Below are 21,797 nucleotides of genomic sequence, written 5' to 3'. Positions count from 1 at the left end.
CACCAGGTCCCAGAATTTATCCTCCCTTTGCTCAGACACTGCCAGCCCTAATTCTTGCCACTGTCATGTCACAAAATTCACTTTTTTATTCTTTAGGATTTTCTTATATGCCACTCTTATCTAACTCATATTTCCCTTATTAATTTCAGAATATTCTCCCCCCAAAAAGCAACAACAACATGATAGCTCGTAAAAGATCTTGTTTTGTCTCTTTGCATTGCCCATCAACTCACCTTCTTTGGTATTCCTATATACCACTTGTAGCACTGGGATTTATCAGATAGCATCTGATGACTGTATTAACATACAGAAAATCCGAGAGACCGGACTCCACAGCGCTGATTTCCCCAGCTTAATTCAGTGGGGGGGGGGAGTGGTCCAACCCTCACTTCCTCATCCCTTTAATTGCTTCTTAACTGATGGAAGACTTTCCTGGGAGCATCCTTGTAAATGCAAGGGGCTGATATGCTATAGCCAAGTTTCTTGTAAGCAGATAATATCAGATTTTTGCAGGAGCATTGTCAAATCTTTGTCTCATTTCCTGTTGTCCCACCATGCCAGGTTCCAAGTGACAAGGGAAGCTCCACATAGAGTGCATTATAATAATCCAGTGTTTTAATGATATTAATACTATTTTTGAATATATATATATATATATATATATATATATATATATATATATATATATATATGCAATCTTGCCATCTGATTTTGAAGAGCATGTAGGAACTGGGATGCATTTAGACAGCTGAGTTCTGGTTTTGATGATCCACTTTAAATATGGTAGGAAATTGAGACTGGAAAAAACTATTATTATTTCTTCTTTGCAGAAAATCAAGCGGGCGCCTTCAGACGAGGAGTGCTTCTTTGAGCTGCTGAGCAAATTCCAGAGCAACCGGATGGATGACCAACGCTGTCCCTTGGAGGAAGGCCAGAAGGAGGCCGAAGAAGCTACAGTGGCCACCCTGGTGCCTGCCCTGGAGGAGAGGACCTGTAAGCTTTTGTTGAGCTGCTCCCAGGGCCCTTGCTGTGCTGGAATAGCTATGTGTCCCCTTCTGTCTTAAATAAGGGCAGATAAAAGGAAGGATATCTTCATGCAGCACTGTTAATCTGTGGATATTCTTCCTGCGGGTACCATTGAGGGTCACCAACTTGAAGGGCTTTAAAAAAGTATTAGACAAATTCATGGAGGAGAGGGCTATCAATGAGGCTATCAGTGTTGGAGGGTTCATGGCAGAGAAAAGAAATTCATGCAGCACAGTGTTAGTTTGTGGAACTCCCTCCCACAAGAGGCCATGATGACCATCAAATTGGATGAACACATTCTGAACTCTGTGCTTCATTAATACATCTATCCTTTTATCTGCCCATAAGATAAGCCCTGCAGCTGGATCAGGCCAAATATCCTGTTCTCACACTGGCCAGCCAGATGCCCCAAAGGGAAACCCACATGCAAGAGCACTCTCCCCTTCTGGGGTTTCTAGCAACTAGTATAATCAAGAAGCGTTTACTGCCCCCAACTGTGGAGGCAGAGCATAGCCATCTTGGCTAGTAGCCATCAATAGCCTTCTCCTCCTCCATGAATTTGTCTAATCCTCTTTTAAAGCTGTCCAAGTAGGTGGCCATCACTGCCTCCTGTAGGAGGCAGTTCCACAGATTAATTCTGTGCTGCAAAATGAATCCTCTCAACATTCACCTTCGTTGGATGCCTGCGAGTTCAAAGTCGACACTTCCTTGCATCAAAATATTAAGCAGGGGTTTGTGTGCATGGATCAAGAGAGGAAGCTCCGGAAAAAACCAGGCACAGGAGATGCAGGCAGAGCGCCAAAGCTGCGAGGCAGGCAGGAGGCAGTGTTGAAAAGGTCAGGCTGTGTTATGACAAGGAGCGGGGTTGAGCGAGGCTCTCTCGCTCCTAAAAATAGAAGGAGAGCTTCTTGTCGTCCCTGCTGATGCGGGAGCGCCCCTGGGGGCTCTTGCTTTCCTCCACAGGGCCCACACCTCCTCCTGCTTGCTTCAAAGTATTTGGACACATACAAAAGCACTGAGGGACCCATCTAGTCCAGCATCCTCTTTTCACAGTAGCCAACCTTGACATCTGAAGTGGGGGCATTCCACAGGGGGAGCGCGACAATTGAGAAGGCCCTTTGATTGGTTCCCTGTAACTTCACCTGTCACAATAAGGGAACGGCCAGAAGGTCCTCAGAGGAGGATCTCAGTGGACGAGATGCTCCTTCAGGTATACAGGGCTGAGGCCATTTTAGGTCAATGGCCAACACTGCTAATGGTGCTCAGAAATGTACTGGGAGCCAATGTAGATCTTTTATAACCATTGTTAAATGGTCCCAGCAGCTGCTCCCAGTCACCAGTCTGGCAGCCGCATTTTGGTTTAGTTGTACTTTCCAAGTCACCTTCAAAGGTAGCCCCACATAGAGGGCATTGCAGTAGTCCAAAGTATGGGGGGGGGGAGAGATAACCAGGGCATTTATCACTCTGGAAGACAGTACACAGGCAAGTAGGGTCTGAGCCTGCGTACCAGATGGAGCTGATAAACAGCCGCCCCGGGCACAGAATTAACCAGTGCTTCTATGGACAGCTTTGAGACCAAAATGGCCTCCAGGCATCACACCTGGTCCTTCAGGGGCACAGTTACCCCATTCAGAAGTAAGGAATCCTCCCACCTGCCCGCCTCCTGTCCCCCAGAAAAAGATACTCAATCCAGTGACCACCATCCACCCCACTCCCCAACCGACTCTGTTCACACATCTATCTAAGCTAGCGGGCACATCTTATGCCAGGAGTTCTGCAGAGTAACTATGTGTATTGCAAGCTGCTGAGCAAGGCTTGTTCCTGGGACTAATTCTGAGCAGTGTGTTCCACAAGATGCTGGTATTTGCTGATAAAATCCTCAATTACTTCAGAGCAAGCAACCTGGAATAATTTCTAATCACTGCACTACACTTTGCTATTATTATTCATATTATTACTATTATCATTGTCATCATCATCACAGAATTATAGAGTGGGAAGAGACTACCAACAGTCATCCAGCCCAGCCCCCTGCAATGCAAGAATCACAACTAAAGAATCCCTGATAGGTGCCCTTCCAACCTTTGCTTAAAAACCTCCAATGAATCCTGAATTCATAGGGTTGGGAGGGATCTAAGGGTCATCTAGTCCAACCCAGGGTCTCCCCAGGGTTCTGCTTTTTAATGTACTCAGTTATACTGTAAGCAATTAAAAAAAAAATCTTAATAAACTTAGATGTTTGAGAGGGAAGTATTTGCAGATGATGCTAAACTGGGAGGGGCAGCTAATACAGTGGTACCTCCGGTTACGAACTTAATTCGTTCCAGAAGTCCATTCTTAAGCCGAAACCGTTCTTAACATGAGGCGCGCTTTCACTAATGGGGCCTCCCACTACTTCCACCGCTGGCACATGACCTCCACTCGCATCCCGGGGCAAAGTTCACAGCTAGGGGCATCTACTTCCAGGTTAGCGGAGCTCATTACCCGAAGCATTCATTAAGGAGGACAGTACATAACCTGAGGTTCCACTGTACCGCAGAAGGTAGAATGAACTTCAGTGAGAACAAATGTCAGATTCTGCACTTAGGCAGGAATAACCAGATGCACAGGTATAGGTTGGGGGACACCTGGCTTGACAGCAGTGGATGTGAAAAGGGATCCAGGGATCTTAGTAGACCACAAGCTTGACATGAGTCAACAGTGTGATGCAGCAGCAAAAAAAAGCTAATGCAGTTCTAGGCTGCATCTGCAGAAGGAAGGAATAGGAACTGAGCTTCACAACTAAAGTATTATGGTTGTGATTATTATCTCCTTCACTAGAGATCTTAAAGCAGAGGCTGGGTGGCTACCTGCCAGGGACACTTTAGCTGAGTTTCCTGATTTGCAAGCGGTTGGACTAGGTGGGGACCCTGGGGGTCATCTATTCTGTTTCTGCAATAACATTTCTTTCTTCCTGTGCGCTGGCAGCCCAGTCCTCAATGGCCTCCCCACAGACTGAGGAGCTCTTCGACCTCATCGCCAGCTCCCAGAGCCGGCGGCTGGACGACCAGCGGGCCAGCGTGGGCAGCCTGCCAGGCCTGCGCATTACCCCCAACAACCTCAGCCACCTCCGCAGGGAAGGCGGTACACAGCAGGAGCCAGGCGACGAGTTCTTCAACATGCTCATGAAGTGCCAGGTATGTTTTGAGCATGGCTAATCACTTGACATCATTAAACCCACTTCAGAAACTGTCAGTTCCCGGCTTTTGAAAATCTTGGGGTTTATTTTTTTGCTCTGTTCTTTTTTTTGGGGGGGGTGTTTGAAGTTGTGGAAGGGTACTCATCCAACTCTGAAGGGGTCCTGTTCAGAGCACTGGTCCATGGAACCACTGAATTGCAGAGTTGGAAGGTACCCCAAGAGTCATCTAGTCCAACCCCCTGCAATGCAGGAATCGTAGCTAAAGCATCCAATGATTTAAAAATATCTATACCACTATACATTTTTAAATGTCTCAGTGCATAAACGCAAACTCATGTGAAACTTTTTAAAATCAGAAAGAATCTGACCATTATGGGGGAAAGATGTATTCTCAATTGCTTGCATAGGCCAAACAAAAGGGGACAGTATTCCAGAGAGCAGGGCAGATGACATAGGAACATAAGAAGAGCCTACTGGATCAGGCCAATGGGCCATCTAGGCCAGCATCCTGTTCTCACTGTCACCAAATGCTGCTTAGGATCTAGGAGTCCCAATAGACTGCCTCTGGACCTGGAAGCTTCTAAGAATGTCACAAAAGCATTTCTAGGTCAGGCCAGTGGCCCACCTAGGCCAGCATCCTGTTCTCACAGTGGCTAACAGATGCCTCTGTTTCGAAATGGGCAAGGAGGATCAAAGCACAAAAGCGCTTTACCTTCCTATGAGTCTCAACAACTGGGATTCGAAAGCATTACTGCCTCCAACTGTGGTGGGCAGAGCATAGCCATCATGACTGGTAGCCATCAATAGCCCTCTCCTCTGTGACACTAAATGCTCAGTTTCTTGTTGTTATAAAAAGAGCCGATCAACAACACTCTTGCAGGTGATCTCAGTGATGGAGCTAGGATGTTAGAGTTTCAGGCAGTCCCTCAGACCTAAGATGTCCAGGGCTTGACCCCAGGTCAGGAGATGGCCACCAACTTGGATGGCTTTAAAAGAGAGCTGCTGTGGACTGTTCACCACAATGACTCTGCTCTGGCTCCACGGCCACAGGCAGCAATGCTGCCGGAAACCACAGGAAGGGAGAATTGGTGTTGCACTGGAATCCTGCTTACTGGTTTCACATTTAGGCATTTGGGCGGCCACTGTGAGAACAGGATGCTGGACTAGGCAGCCAGAGAAGATTATAGCATAGAATCATAGCATTGGAAAAGACCTCCATTGGTCATCTAGCTCAACCTGCTGCAATGCAATTTCTGGGCAGTATTCCACCAGCTACTGGTCCTTGCTGATAAGGTTCTACATGACTTGGGAGCAAGTGACCTGAAGGACTGTCAGTGAGGATTGGTCCCAAATTAACTACGCCAGTGTGACGTGGTGGTTAGAGTCTGGGAGGTCAGGGTTCAAATCTGCTGTTAGCCATGAAGTCCACTTTGGAGCAGTCACTCACTCTTACTCAACCTACCTCGCAGGGTTTTTGTGGGGTGGGGGGAGAACCACGTACGTCCCCTTTAGATCATTGGAGGAAAGAAAATGCAATAAATAAATAATAATCCCAAGGATCATTTAGCCCAGCCTCCTGCAATGCAGGAACCACAACTAAAGAACCCCCAACCTTTGATTTAAAACCTGCAAGGAAAGAGAGTCCACCACCTTTGGAGGTCATAATAACAACAACAACAACAACAACAACAACTTATTTATATCCCTCCCTCCCCAGCCGAAGCCAGGCTCAGAGCGACTAACAACAGTAAAATAATACAACATTCTAAAATCATTTCGTTATAAAATCAGTTCAAATCAAATTAATGGCAACCATTGAGCTAGAGTTCTGTGAGGATTGCCAAAGGAGGGAGTCAGGCTGTGCCAAAGGCGTGGTGGAACAGCTCTGTCTTGCAAGCCCTGCGAAAAAATGTCGTCCCGCAGCGCCTAGTCTTTTGTGACAGAGCATTCCACCAGATCGGGGCCACGGCCGAAAAAGCCCTGGCTCTGGTTGAGGCCAGCCTCTGGTTGAGGCGGTCTGAAGGGACCCCCCCCCCCACCGCAAGGATCATCTAGTCCAACCCAGTCCTAAACTGCCTGACTCTCTTCTCCTCTCTGTGATGGCTCCCTCCTTCACTTCTTCTTCTCGTTCCTCCTCCCCATCCCTAGTCCTCTCGCATCGATGACCAGCGCTGTGCAGCCCCCGATGCCACCCCACGCGGTCCCACTGTGCCAGATGAAGATTTCTTCAGCCTCATTCAGAGGGCCCAGGCCAAGCGCATCGACGAGCAGAGGGTGGACCTGGCCTTGGGTGAAGAGGAAGCTGCAGAAGATGAAGCACAGCCCAGTCCTAGCTAAGACCGGTCCCCCGTGCAGGGTCTGGACTGAGCCCTAGTGCTGTGAGGACGCAGGCGCTGGGGGGGCGAGACATTGGGGCAATCTCAACTGTAGCAGTCCCGCCTCAAGGAAGTGGCTCTGAGCAAGGCCCATTTCTTGGAAGGGGGCTGTTCTCCTAGAGATGCTGGGGGTGGAAAGTTGAGTGTGCCTCTAGCACCAGGGGCAGTCTACCTAGAGACATTCATAAAAATGTACAGTTGGAAGAGCGCCCCTATGGTTCAACTAGCCCAGCCCCCTCCAATGCAGGAGTCACAGCTAAAGCGTCCCTGACAGATGGCCTTCCATTGGTTTCAGGGAAGAGGACAGTGGGGGAGGGGGTTGCTTTTCACTCCTTCCCACATCTCCAAGCCCAGTCGAAACTGGAAATCAAGCCACCTGCAGGAATATCTCTGCCAAGATTCAATATATTCGCTAATTTATTCTATATTCTTCCATGTGTGTTAGACAATATAATTTTATTGAGGGGAGGGGTCCTTTATCTGCATGGTACTTTCCCCATCCCCATAAAAATCAAAGAGCTGCCAAATGAATTCTGTGGGGGAAGAGGGTGCTTATTAAACATTTTTGGAACACAAGGTTTTTTGGTGTTTTATTTCAGCTTCCGATTCTGAAACCAAGACAAAGCTGGGAGGGGGTGGGGAGAAGAGTCTAATTCGCCCCACATGGCATTTTGGGGTGGGGTCACTCCCAGCTTCCCTGCCATTATTTGGCAAAGGGCCAAACCACATCCCAGGTGGCTCAAGGCGTCCCTTCTGATGGATCCTGAAACCAGAATCTTCTCTTGGGATTTGGCCACCAGCCCCCACTTGAAATACTGTTTTGCCATTTTTAAAATAGCTGCTTCTCCTTACAAAATCACACCTCACCACTGTACAGGGTGCAACTTGGGGCCTGGCCCTCTTCTATGGATTTGGAAGCATAAATTGTAGGGTGCGGAGGGACCCCCAGTGGTCATCCAGCTGAGCCCCCTGCAAGGCAGGAATCACAACTAAAGCATGCCTGACAGGTGGCCATCCAACCAATCATGACATCGAATGACCAGCATATGGGCGGCCCTGCCCAGCTATCTGCATGGGGGAGATAAAAGAACAGGCCCACCATGCCAAGCACACCTGGTGCACAGCTTTGCATATAATTAGGGTTTAAAAAAACACACCCTGACGTTCAGAACATCAGAAGTGTCTGCTGGATCAAGTCAATGACCCACCTAGTCCAGCAACACTTGCCTTCCAGAAATCAGCAAGCAATCCAAACACAAGAGCTCTCTGCCCTCTTGTGGGTTCCAGAAACTTATATTCAGAAACATTGCTGCCTGCAACTGTGGGGGTCAGAGCTTGGCCATCATGGCTAGATGCCATCAACATCTCTCTCCTACTGCATTAATTTCCCTTATCCTTCAAAGCCATCCATGTTGGTGCCAACAGCTGCCTTCTGTGTGAGTACCATAGTCTAAGAAGGACTTTCTGACCTGAATCTCCCAACGTACAATTTCATTGGATGTCCACGAGTTCTAGTGCTGTGAAAGAGGAAGAAAAACGTTTCTCTCTCCACTTTGTCCAGGCAGTGCATAATTTTATAAACTTATCTCATGTCACCTTTTCCTCACCTTTTGTCCAAGCTAAAAAGCCCCACACACTGCAACCATTTTTCATAGGGGCAGTCACTCTACCACCTCCCTTAATCATTTGGGTTGCACTTTTTTAAACTTTTCCCAATTTTTAGTGTATTGACATTGCACTCAACACTGCAAGAGTCAAAGTACGAAGGGGTCATAAATCGAACACAATCAGATTCTTCCTCCATCCTTTCGCCAGCTCCGTTTTAAAAATCTTTTCTGATGTTCTGCTGCCATCTGGTGGAAAATCTCACATCCCACACAAAATACCTGAGCATCTTTTCTTAAGGCTGCCAGGCCTCACCTGGAGCAACCTTTTGCTAACCTGCTACCCTCCAGGGACTTTGGACCATGGTCCCTTCCATAAAGCAGATGGCTGTATTAGGAGCTGATGGGAGATGTGGTCCAAAATGGCTTGAGGGCACTTAAGGGAAAATGTTCACCATCAAGCCATTTCAAAAAGCATCAATGTGCTTGAGGATTTACAGTGCTTCTCCTGGAACAGAGGCAGGCCAAGCCACCCTCACCCCTCCTTCTCATTGAGTCCTCTCAGTTTGGGAAAGGTTGCCCCTCGCACCTTCCATCTACAAGGTTGAGAGTAATGGCTGTATTGGCTCAGCACACCAACACCCTGCAGATTTCAATCAGAGAAGCACAGATCTATAAGGACTAGAATCTTACTTTATTTTTAGGCAAGGTACTGTAGCTCAATGGCATAGCATTCACCTTGCATGCAGAAGGCCCCGGGTTCCCTTTTGTTCAGAACCATGAGAACTAGAATATTCCCCAAAACACATTGTGCAGCATCAGTCCTACTTGGTGGCTTTGACACACATATGTGTGAGTCAGGAGCAGTTGTGGCTACTCAACTGCTTCAATCGGCAGAACTGGCACTACTACAGGTGCCACACAATTCAGTTTCTGCATTTGTAAGACACTTCACCTACACTTCAGAACTCCGTCTCCTTTGAAATCAAGCAAGCACCTTCACTGTATTCTCTTTGTTGTGTGCCAAAAACATTCTTGTTTAGACAAATCTGTCCAGATGCTTAGAAAGTTGGTGTGAATCTTCAGGACCCTGCCACAGCCGGCGCAGTGCAGATTTTGTGTGTGTGTTTTAAAATGCTTTTGCTTTTGAACTTTTGAACTTAAAGAAACATAACACAAAATCAAAGTTATCCCTAACAAAAAATAAATAAACAGAAAAAATATCAATATCTGTTACACTTTATCACAGTCTTCTTTTGGTTCCAGTGACTTCCCACAATTTCCATATGGCTTTAAATATGTATTTATCGAACACACTACACATCTGTTTTTAATAATTACTTGTCAAAGATATTGTACTTTCTTAAAATTGTTCAGTGGATTACAGAAGCTATTCAAAGGCTGCCAAAGACTTCATGCTATTACAATCCTTAATGTAATTTTAAAATAAATCCTGTTTATTAAAAAATACTTGGTCTGCATGGTCTCTTTTTTCTCCTGATAGCTTAGCCAGCTCTGTGTATTCCATTAATTTTTGTTGTCACTCCGACTTTGAAGGTATTTTTCCTCCTTTCCAGTTTGAGGCTATTAGAATTAGACTTTGAAGGTATTTTTCCTCCTTTCAGGTTTGAGGCTATTAGAGTTATTGCGGCCACTGTCACATATAAAAATAGTTCCCTTACATTTTTTTGTATATCAGGACCTAATATTCCGAGAAGGAAAGCCTCTGGGTTTTTTTTTATAAACATAACCTTAAGCGTTTTTTAAAGTTCCATATATATTTCATCCCAGAATTCCTTGATTTTTTTTGCATGTCCACCACATATGCAGCATAGATCCCACTGCTTCTCCACGTCTACAACATTTATTTGATACATTCAGTGCAGCAGATCTTCAAGGAAGCCCAGGAGATGGAGGCCAAAGCCTGGAAGTACCAGTTTACTGCCAACTTCGTGGAGAACTATAATGAGTCTCTGCGGGACCTGCTGGTATTGTGCCCTAAGAGGGGCTATCAGCTGAAGATCCGGAAAGCCAGTGCACTGAGGAACAGCACGCCCCCAACCTCTGCTATGTCCCGTTGCTTCGGAGCAAGAGGTGCTGAAGGTGCTCCAGAGGGCCCAAGCTCAAGGCCACCTACAGCAGCCTCTCCAAGCCAGCTTAGCTTCCATCGATCAACACATTGCTTGGATCCCAAAGGCAGAATATTGGGAGTGCAATTAACAAGAGGGAAAGAAAAAAGAAGTGGTAGGAATTTACGCACCAAATGGAAATAAGACACAATATTTTAAAGCAGTTGAGGAAAAACTGTTGGAACATATCCATGAAGAGATTATTTTAAGGAGTGATTTCAATGGTGTCACCTCACTGGAATTAGATATAACAGAAAGAGGGGGGAAATCAAACGAAGGGAGATTACCACAAACCTTTTTTCAAATGGTAGAGAACCTAAACCTAAAAGATGCATGGAGACAAAAATACCCGAATGAAAAGCAATATACGCATTAAAAAGATAAAGGTAAAGGGACCCCTGACCATTAGGTCCAGTCACGGACGACTCTGGGGTTGCGTCATTGGCACGGCATCCAATCAGAAGTGAGGGTGGCAGAGGCATCTGGTCTCTCTGCTTCTCTTTGCTCTTAAGAAGCGGCCACGGATAGTGACCATCTCAAGGAGATGAAGGCCATCAACAGCAGCCTCTCTGAGCCAGCTTAGCCCAGCAGTTCCATTGACCAATGCATTGCTTGGATCCCCCAATCGCTTCCAGCGAAAATTTAATAAATGGTTATAAAAAGAAAAGAAAGTTGGTGTATGTTTAAAAGTTTTATTGTAAACTTTCCTTGATTTCATTTTTTTAACTTTTTGTAAACTTTCAGGGTTATTTACAATCAAGAAGAAGTGAGGGGCCAGGAAGTTGGAAGAGATGAATTAAAGTATCTGAAACAACTGCAACAAAGTCTTTTTGTATTTTTCTCCCACTCGAAGGAGAGTGGAGCAATCCAGTGACATCAACGTCCTCCTGCATCTCCATCAGGAGGCTGGTCTGAGGTTCCTGTCTGCTGAGGGTCCTCCAACAGGATTTCCCAGGCATCTTCACCAACCACACGCCTAACTTTCTCCCCCCTAGCTGCGAGGATTTCCTCCACGTTCCTGCATTGCAAAACAAACAAAGGTTTTATTAAAGAGGCAGCAGCCCCACCCACGGCAGAAACTGGCAGTCTGAGTTTGAAGTGGGGCAAAAGTCTGCTGAACTGGGGGTATCACCCTCTCATGCCTCCATTCTCTATATGTAAAATGGGGCAGCGGCAACTGAAAATGTTACCTGTAACAGACTAACATTTATCACGGCAAAATATGCCTTTTTAGCAAAATGGTTGCCAATTTTGAGCCCAGCCCACTTGCATTACATGTGTGCGTGAGGGAGAATCTGTGTTTATACAGTCATAAAGTAAAGGTAAAGGGACCCCTGGCCATTAGGTCCAGTCGTGACCGACTCTGGGGTTGCGGCGCTCATCTCGCTTTATTGGCCGAGGGAGCCGGCGTACAGCTTCCAGGTCATGTGGCCAGCATGACTAAGCCGCTTCTGGCGAACCAGAGTAGCACCCGGAAACGCCGTTTACCTTCCCGCCGGAGTGGTACCTATTTATCTACTTGCACTTTGATGTGCTTTCGAACTGCTAGGTTGGCAGAAGCAGGGACCGAGCAACGGGAGCTCACCCCGTCACAGGGATTTGAACCACCGACCTTCTGATCGGCAAGTCCTAGGCTCTGTGGTTTAACCCACAGTGCCACCCGCGTTACCTGTAACAGACTAACATTTATCACGGCAAAATATGCCTTTTTAGCATAATGGTTGCCAATTTTGAGCCCAGCCCACTTGCATTACATGTGTGCGTGAGGGAGAATCTGTGTTTATACAGTCATAGAAGCACAGAAAAATAAGACTAGGGCAGATTATTATTATTATTATTTATTTATTTATTTATTTATTTATTTATTTATTTATTTATTTATACCCCGCCCATCTGGCTGGGTTTCCCCAGCCACTCTGAGATAAAACAAAGTTCTTCTTCGGGCATCACATCCACAGTTGTGGAGCTCACTCCCACAGGAGGCAAGTGATAGTCAGCAACTTGGGTGGCTTTAAAAGAGGATGAGCCAAATTCATAGGAGGAGAGAGCTATCAATGGCTAATAGTCATGATGGCTCTGCATGATGGAGGCAGCAATGCTTCTTGGATACCAGATGCTGGAAGCCACAGGAGCGGGGTGAGTTATTGAGCTCAAATTCTGTGTACAAATTTCCCATTATGGACATCTGGTTGGCCATTGTGAAGACAGGAGGCAGAACTATATGGGTCCCCTTTGACCTGATCCAAAGGTTCTTCTTATGCTCTTGGGGGGAGGGCAGTGTGAAACAACAACCCATCCATATGTATTCAATAATGCTTGGTGGGTTGTTGGATACAACCATGAATGATTCTAAAACTTAGAGAGTAGATCCCTAGCTTAGGTTCATTAATTTCAGTGGGCTTATCCTGAGCACGACTGATGTTAAATACACAACCCTCAACTTTTAAATCATTTCCATCTTGCACACTGAGGATGAGAACTCTTTTCTCAACATATTCCATGAAGGCCAAAGAAGCTATATCTACAAGAACGTAGGGAAAAGCCTGCAGTTGTCCTCACAGTGGCCAGCCAGAAGTCCTAATGGAAAACCCCTCAAAAAGGTTCCCCACTTGTCATTCTTAGGAACTGGCATGCAGAAGCACACCACCTCTGGTAAAACATAGCCATATATAGCAGCGGCGTAGCGTGAGTTGTCAGCACCCGGGGCAAGGCAAGTAATTTGCGCCCCCCCTAACCCCTAACCTGCCGATCTGAGGCGAGTTGCCGCTGGCGCTGCCGCCCAAACGACGCCGCTTGCCCGGAGGAGGAGGGGGGGCAGAGAGGCGAGGAAAATGCAACATGGCCCAGCAGCTGCAGTGGCGGCGGGGCTGTGAGGAGAGGCTGCCTGGCGCGTCCTCCGCGGCCCTGACGCGTGGGGACCGCGGCGAGCGCTGAGAGTCGCTGCCTGCCGGACGCCTTCAGCCCGGGCGCGCGCACAGCTCGTCGGTTCCGCGAGACATGGGGCTCTGCTACAGTCTGCGCCCGAGGCTCTTCGGCGACTCCGGAGGCAGCGAGTGCGCCCCCCCAGATGTTGCGCCCGGTGCAGCCGGCCCCCCTTGCACCCCCCACGCTACGCCACTGATATATAGATAATAGAATTATGCAGTTAGAAGGTACCCAAAGTGTCACCTAGTCTAGCCCCCTGATATGCAACCCTCTTCCCGCCCATCTCCTTTTCTGTGCCATGTTCTTTTAGATTGTAAGGCTATGTGGGTTGATTGTAAGCCCTTTTTGGCGGAAACGTGGGGTGCAAATGCTCCAAATAAATAAAATCAATATGCACACTTTGGCATACCTGCCTACTATGGGATTTAGTCCCACCCACCACCAATATACAGACCCTCACCCAGGAAGAAAGAGATCCACTGAAAAGTCATAGAATGGTAGTGTGGGAAGGGACCCCAAGGGTCATCTAGTCCAAACCCCTGCCGTAGTGCTCACTCACCTTTTCCCAGCCAGGTCCGAGAACCAGCCCAGGTTATCTGCAATGATGTGATGGTTTTGGCAGCCAGGACATTTCACAATCACCACACCGTGGTGATATGCTGCCTTGGAAATGGTTTTGGCTGACCGTGTCCCACACACCTGTAAGGGAACCCCAAAAACAACTTGACCATTGTGGGCAGAAAGCATCCCCCTCTCCCCTCTGAATTACTGCCCTGTCAAACTCACAAACTCATGCTGAAAGTCTGAAACTACAGCTGCCAGTCTGTAGACAACACTGAGCTAGATGAACCCCAATATTCCCTATGGAAGCAGCACACTGCTCCTATTGTCATGAGTTTTAACCTGTAGCTTACTGTTATTTTAACTTTCTCAATGTTTTAAAGTATGGTAATTTAATTTTTTATTTTATTGTTTTATCTTTTTCGTAAATCACTTTTATTTTTACAATCAAGCAGTGTGTACATTTTATCAAATAAATAAAATTAGCATTCCTGCCTTGTTACCCCAGGCTCTCTCTCTTAACTATATGACCCTCTGGGCAGAGAAATCTTTCCCTGCTTTCCTTTCTACTCTTTCTCCACCAGAGGACGCCCTCCTAAGTGCGACTTGGACTACTACTCCCATCAGCCTCATCACACAGGACTTGCTTGCTGGGACTGATGGACGTTGTAGTCCAAAGCGAATCTAGGCTGCTTCCTTCGTTTTGGGGAAGGGGCTTCTCTTTCGCTCGCTGCTCCAAGAGCCCCTGCGCCCCTCAGCCCTCTTAATCGGGTTTTAATTTAGATTCCCATCACTATGAAGCGCGGTAAAGAAAGGGCCGGGCAATTTTCCAGGAGCAAAGATGGCCGCCACGCCGTCGCTTCCCACACTGCGTTTCCATCCTTCGCAGCAGGTCCCAATCCGGCCTTTTCTCTTGCCTCACCAATCATTTCAAACATATAAGCACAGAAACTCACGGACCTTACACGTGTACACGAGCCTGTACCCCGACGCGGCCTTCAAGGCCTGAGTCGCCTCCTCTTCCTGGCGCGCTCCACCGCTCAGGCTGCGCTGCTGGAGAGCCGTGGCGAAAAAAGAGGGCGGCGGTGGAGGGAAAGGGGCCGTTCGCCAAAGACCCCGACCGAGCTCCCGCGTTGTTCCGGGCCTGAGGCGCCCCGTGAGAGCGCCAAGGCGCCGCAAAAGCCCTGAACAAGCCGCCGTGATCGCCATCTAAGCCCCGGGCAGGAAAAAAAAAAGATCAGGCAGTCGCGATCGCCATTTAAACTCCGGGCAGGAAAAGGCGGGAGGGAGTTTCCGGCCTTTTTGCCTCAGTCAGACCGTTGATCTACCTAGCTCAGTATTGTCTACTCTGACTGGCAGCATCTCTTCAGGGTTTAAGATAAGGGTATTTCCCAGTTTTACTTGGAGATGCTGCCATACACTTCCACCCAAAATATAGCAAGAGCCTGCAAAAAAGTAGGTACATAGGGATGGCCTTAGAGTGAGTCATTCCCTTGGCTCAGCATTGCCTGTACTGACTGGCAGGGGCTGAACCTGGGACCTTCACTACTGCTAAGCTGTGGCACTTCATGAAAGAAGAAACCAAGGTTCTCGTCCTCATAGTGAATGAAGGGCTGAATTAAACATCAACATAAGAAAATGCCTTCTACCTGGTCAGAATCCTGGCCCCTCTAGCTTAATATTACCCACACTGGTGATGATGATTTATTAAATGTATTGTTGTTGTTGTTGTTTAGTCGTGACCGACTCTTCATGACCCCATGGACTAGAGCACGCCAGGCACTCCTGTCTTCCACTGCCTCCCGCAGTTGGGTCAAACTCATGCTGGTAGCTTCGAGAACACTATCCAACCATCTCGTCCTCTGTCGTCCCCTTCTCCTTGTGCCCTCCATCTTTCCCAACATCAGGGTCTTTTCCAGGGAGTCTTCTCTTCTCATGAGGTGGCCAAAGTATTGGAGCCTCAGCTTCACAATCTGTCCTTCCAGTGAGCATTAAATGTATATACAGTGGTGCCCCGCAAGATGAATGCCTTGCAAGACGGAAAACTCGCTAGACGAAAGAGTTTTCCGTTTTGGAGGTGCTTCGCAAAACGAATTTCCTATGAGCTTGCTTCGCAAGACGACAATGTCTTGCGAGTTCCTGCTGGTTTTTCCCCCTCCCCCCCTTTTTCTAAGCCGCTAAGCCGCTTATCAGCTGATCCAATCAGCAGATAAGCCGCTAATAGCTCTAATCCTCTAATCCGTCAATGGGCTTGCTTCGCAAGACGAAAAAACCACTAGACGAAGAGAATCACAGAACGGATTCTTTTCGTCTTGCGAGGCACCACTGTACTGCCCTATACCTGCAGGTATAGGCAGGAGCTGTCCAGGGTTTCAGGCAGAGGATTTATTCCCAGCTCCACCTGGTGATGCTGCTGGGGATTGAACCTGAGGGCCTTCTATGTGCAAAGCAGGTGCTCTCCCACTGAGCTACAACCTCTCTTCCATTTTAAAAAAATGGTGCATTTGATCAGTGTGTGGCAGGGTACCGTCCCCTGCCTTGCTAACAAAGCAGAAAATAAAGAATTGCAGAGTTGGAAGGTACCCCAGAGGTTCATCTAGAGTCCAACCCCATGCAACACTCCACTTCAGACTCCTTTGTGTGCAAAGCTGCTTTTCTCCATGGTTCCCGCAACAAGAGCTCTCTCCCTCCTCTGAATTGGGGTCTCTTGTAAATCTGGGGCTCATATATATGGGTGCTGGTGTGCAGAGTAACACCAAATCCTATACTTCTTCGTGGCCAAAGAAGCAAGTTGCTCACCATAGAAGCTAACTCCTAGGGGCTAAGGGGACTGTGGCCTGCCCAATTTTTTTTTGAAGGGGCTACCCCCCAAGTTGATGGGCATTGCCATTCAAATGGTGTCCATGCAGCACGTCATGTGTGGCCCCCCCCCAAAAAAAATTATTCAAGTTGCTCACCATGCTGTCTGATTTTGAAATGTGCTTTCTCCTTTGAGCACAGGGATTTCTACCTTTCTTGGTTTTGGCAGAGTTGCCCCATCAATGGGTGTGGTCATGCTCAGAATATAGGATATCTGTGGGCACAAACAAACCCTTGACCTTTCATCCTATGAAGCTGAACCTTGGAAGATTGAGAGCAGATTTTTAAAATGTGGGATAACCAGCCTCATATAACCAAATGCTTAGGTCTACTTTGTGCATGAAGGAATCGTATTTTTCGCCCTATAGGACGCACTTTTTCCCCTCCAAAAATGAAGGGGAAATCTGTGTGCATCCTATGGGGCAAATACAGGCTTTCGCTGAAGCTTGGAGAGCGAGACGGGTCGGTGCGGATAGCAGCCTGTCACCTAGCGTGTGGGGCGCCCTGAAGCCGACCGCCCCTCGCGCCGGGCAGACATCCGCAGCGTCGGGAGCCCTCCAGGAGTTCCCAGCAGGGCTCCCCATGCTGCGGATAGCAGCCTGCCGCACGGGGCGCCCTTAAGCAGAGCGCCCCTCGCGCCGGGCAGACACCCGCAGCATCGGGAGCCCTGCGGGAGTTCCCGCAGGGCTCCCCACGCTGCGGTTAGCAGCCTGCCACCCAGCGCGCGGAGCACCCTGAAGCAGAGCGCCCCGCGCGCCGGGCAGACATCGGCCAGCCCCACAAGCTTGGGGGACAGCAGGGAGGCGCAGCGCCGCCATACCGCTGTTCCCCGACCTGGTTTTGGGGGGGGGAAATAAAGGGGAATTTTTTTTCCTTTATTTCCCCCCAAAAAAACTAGGTGCGTCCTATGGGACGGAGCATCCTATGGGACGAAAAATACGGTAATGCCATAGAATAAGCTGTCCTGCCAGGCTTAGCAAGGTCACTAGAGAGCCCTATCACTTGGTTGTAGCTCTGGAAATGGAGCTTATTCATTTGGGATGCTAATGAGGACACTGAAGTGGCCAGCTAAGGTCATTATGTTACAAAGAAATTTATCTGACAGTTCAGCAGTCTCCTGTATTAAATTCCAACTCTCACCATGCACAGAACCCAAAGAATTGGAAGGGGCCTCAGGGCTTCATCTAGACTGCCCCCTCAAACCCACAGTATCATACTCAAAGCCACAATCCATATTTATACAGAAAATTAGAGTTTAACTGACAGTTTCCAAAGTCAAACAGAAAGAAAATGTTAAGTTCATTTTATTGTACTTATTTGACAAGACTGATCTGTATATAAATTTAAAAAACAAATTCTTCTGAATGGGTTGCCTATAGGCAAGCGCCACGTACTATACTGATGTTATTAATCTGAACCTTTTCCAATGTAATCCTTCTGCATTGTCCTTCCCAGGGTGACTTTCAAAGAGTGTCAATTATCCAAAACAGTGAACTCAGCCCAATTGAATGGCAGCCATGAACCAACAGAACAGCAGGACTAAAGCAGAAGAATGTGGCAAGCTTAGGTAGGGATCAGATTTAACCATATTTTACTATGATTGCTCCTGCCTTGGACTATCTCTCCTGAAGGTTGTGATGCCTGTGTGAGCCTTCTGGTACACAGTCCCTTTTGTGGTGGTGCTGTCACCAAGTGTAGGCCCAACAATGCTGTCAGGCCATCACCATTTTCAGGTGAGTTTCAGGGTTTTTTGGTTTTTTTACAAACTGTATTGAAAAATGTTAAAGCAATTACCAAGTCTTCCAGGACAAATGCATGTCCAGATGTTTGTTTTTTAAAACAATCATTTCTAAAATTAATCTTTATTAAATTTTAAAGCATGTACAGATGTTGTCTTGAATGCAGTAATTCACATGGCATTCATGCAGACTTGTAAAATCTCTTACATTACAGGTTAAGTTCTCATCTAGAACATTTAGATAATTTTTCCATACTGGCTGCTGTGACTGAAGTAGAAGGGAAATCGCTGTACTGTTGTTAATAAAAGATTTAAATCGAGACCATACAAACCCATCTTCCTCTTTAATTCCTCTTATCACCCTCTGATGGTGAGTTAAGTATTCCATAAGTGCTACATTCCACACATCTTGGGTCCAACTTTCTGTGGTGGGGTTTCAGTTATGTACCAGCAAATTCAGATGGTGCAAATGAAAGCTGATTTGGAGCTCTTGCAGATCACACCCACTTCCCCCAAAAGGCTGGACTTTTTGCTACAAGCAAAATGTAGTGTGTGGAAAGTGTGAGATGATCATTCTTGGCTTTCACACAACATCTAACCTCCCCACAAACAAATCAAAATGAAAGCTCACTAAAGAGCCAGTGTCTAATCTTCCTACAAGTGAATCAGGTTAACAGCTCATAAAAAGTCACCTATAAATGCCCTGTGTCCCTTGGGAACTAGAAACCTTGTTGTTGATTGGGTTGTGTCCAAGACAGGCCCTCCAGGATCCACAATTTCTTTTTCTGCGGAGCACACACCCTCAGGAGCCTTCAGTGTCTGTGTTGTCACTGCCTGACGTGTTCTCCCAGTCCACGGTGTAGTACTTGCCCTTCTGGGCTCTCCTCAAGGCCCTCTTTCTGCAAAGTTAAGGTCAAAACTTGTTTAAAGTGTGGAGGATGGGGACTTGTTGCACATCAGATGTTGCTGAACTACAGTTCCCATCATCCCTGTGATGGCTGATGGGAGTTGGAACCCAACAAACCCTGAAGGGGGTCTGGTGTCCTAACCCAACTTTGGAGGCAGGAGTGCCCACAGTCCTTCAGTCTACGGAAGGTGCTGAAGTTTCCTTGGTTGGAGGTTTTAAAGCAGAGGTTGGATAGCCATCTGCCAGGGATGCTTTAGTTGCAATTCTTGCATTGCAGGGGGTTAGATTAAATGGTCCTGGGGTCCCTTCCAGCTCTACAGTTCTATTATTCCAGAACACCAGGGGAGTTGGGCTGAGGCTGGATCAGGTCACTGTCACTTGCCCAGCTAGTCCAGCATCCTTTCCTCACAGTGGCCAACTGGTGCTTCAATGAGAAGCCTGAAAATAGGATCTAAGTGCAGCAACTTCTGGGATTCTCATGAATTTGGGGGTATTTAGAAACATTACTGTCTCCAACAGTTGAGGTCAGTAACCGTTGTTAGCCTTATTCTCCATGAATTCATAGAAGCATAGAGTTGGAAGGGACCCCAAGGATCATCTAGCCTAAGCCCCTGCAATTATAAATAGAAGTCCATAATTAATCACAACAGCCTGATTATTACTAACCATTCCCAGAGGTTGATGGTCACCTCATCTCATTTCTCACATGTCTTCCTCTGCCAAATAGATTGAGGAAGACCAAAGAATAAGGCTATCCATGGCTAGGAGCCACAATTACTATGCTTTGCCTCCACAGCTGGAGGCAGCAATGCATCTGAATCCCAGTTGCTGGAAAACACAGGGCAGGGGGAGAGAATGCTCTTGTGAAGACATCTGAAGGTCACCCTGTTTAGGGAAGTTTTTAATGTTTGATGTTTTATCGTGTTTTTAATATTCTGTTGGGAGCCACACAGAGTGCCTGGGGCAACCCACTCAGATGGGTAGCATACAAATAAAATTATCATCAACATCATCATCATCACCATCAAATCCTGCTTGCATGTTTCCTGTTGGGGCATCTGGTCAGCCATTGTGAGGACAGGATACTGGATTAAGTAGCCTGATTCAGCAGTCAGGCTCTTCACCTTTCTGCACTTTGTAGCAGCAACATGGGGATGGGTCTGCATTAGGCAAGCATATGAGGCATGTGTGCTTTACCTCCGGTAATGCTCAAAACTGTCCTTCATTCGCCGGCGCCCCTTCTCTGCCACATCCCCATCGAGTGGACTGCTTTCCTGGAAACGCAAAGCAGAATTGGGGCCTGATTAATTTCAGTCATGCTACTCTGCTAATTTGCATGGAAGGCTCCTCCACTGCTAGAGCTGAACTCAAGGTAGGCTACAGTGAGGAGCATCAGGAAAGGTGATCTGTGTTTGATCCATGCCCAGAATTTGTCATCTGGCAAGCATCTTGGAATCCCTGATGGGTGTGCAGATGGTAAATGCCTGGACCCCTGGAATTTTATATTGCTGTGGAGACTGGACTGGTGTGTAATAGTGTCACTAAGGAAAATTAACAGCAATAATTTAAGACTTTTGAAAAGCTCAAACAGCAATAGTCTTAAAACAGATTAAAACTCACACAGTATATATTGTATGTGTAATTCTGTAAACAGCCTTATGTGGTATATAAATATATTATATAAATAAAGATATAAAATACCCCTGGGGATGGAAGAAGCTGGATTTTGCTGAATTGCTGCTGGGAGGATTCTGCAGAGAGATAGAGAAGGAGAGAGAAAAGGAAACAGGTTAATTTTATTGACCAACTATTACTTGCTGTTGAGAATTTAAGGCCTAGTGTACCAACGTGCATCTAGGGATTTCTGGTGCAAGATAGACATATGTAAAGCCATTGCATTGCCTACTTGTGAATATTAAGATCCTGGCTGCTAAACAGACCAGAGACTCATCCAGCCCAGCCTCTTTTGCCCAGTAAACAACCAGATGCCCACCTCAAGCAAGACAGGAGTGTAGGAACAATGCAGTCATAAGAACAGAAGAAAAGCCTTGCTGAATCAGACCAAAGGGGATTCTTCTAGTCCAGCTTCCTGTTCTCACAGTGGCCAAGCAGATGCCTATTGTGGGAACCTGCAAGCAGGACCCTGGTGCAAAAGCAATTCTCCCCTCTTGTGGTTTCCAGCACCTGGTACAGTGGTGCCTCACAAGACGAAATTAATTCGTTCCGCGAGTTTTTTCGTCTAGCGAATTTTTCGTCTTGCGAAGCACGGTGTCGGAAAATTTTTGGAAAAGCTTCAAAAATCACCAAAAACCTCAAAAAAGGCTACCACACCGCGTTCTATGAGTTGCTCCTTGAAGTAAAGTCGCAATTGTATTAACGGTGTTAAGAAAAAGGGAACAAACTTGCAAAAAACGCAAGACGTTTTCGTCTTGCGAAGCAAGCCCATAGGGAAATTCGTCTTGCGAAGCAGCTCAAAAACCGCAAAACCCTTTTGT

The 21,797-nt window shown here is 47.0% G+C and overlaps 2 protein-coding genes across 3 annotated transcripts in view; one reads left to right on the top strand and one right to left on the bottom strand.

The window, feature by feature from the left end:
- Nucleotides 1–7,155, top strand: part of GPSM1 (G protein signaling modulator 1) — a 57,138-nt gene extending 49,983 nt beyond the window's left edge. For both annotated transcript variants that reach the window (XM_081178747.1, XM_081178748.1), the window contains 3 exons: nucleotides 831–993; nucleotides 3,994–4,202; nucleotides 6,353–7,155. In XM_081178747.1, coding sequence (XP_081034873.1) covers nucleotides 831–993; nucleotides 3,994–4,202; nucleotides 6,353–6,541 — 561 coding nt within the window. In that variant the 3' untranslated portion in view covers nucleotides 6,542–7,155. The remainder of the gene's footprint in view (nucleotides 1–830; nucleotides 994–3,993; nucleotides 4,203–6,352) is intronic.
- A 3,835-nt stretch (nucleotides 7,156–10,990) lies between these two features.
- DNLZ (DNL-type zinc finger) lies at nucleotides 10,991–15,146 on the bottom strand. Its single transcript, XM_081178920.1, has 3 exons — nucleotides 14,759–15,146; nucleotides 13,797–13,936; nucleotides 10,991–11,330 (listed from the first exon to the last, which is right to left on the bottom strand). The coding sequence occupies exons 1-3, from the start codon at nucleotides 15,005–15,007 to the stop codon at nucleotides 11,189–11,191; spliced, it is 531 nt and encodes a 176-aa protein (XP_081035046.1). The 5' UTR covers nucleotides 15,008–15,146; the 3' UTR covers nucleotides 10,991–11,188.
- Nucleotides 15,147–21,797: the final 6,651 nt, after the last annotated feature.

This window comes from Podarcis bocagei (genome assembly GCF_964188305.1).
Source record: "Podarcis bocagei genome assembly, chromosome: Z".
NCBI classification, from domain to species: Eukaryota; Metazoa; Chordata; class Lepidosauria; order Squamata; family Lacertidae; genus Podarcis; species Podarcis bocagei.
Note: the sequence above shows the minus strand (reverse complement) of the source record. Positions and strands in the feature narration are given on the sequence as shown.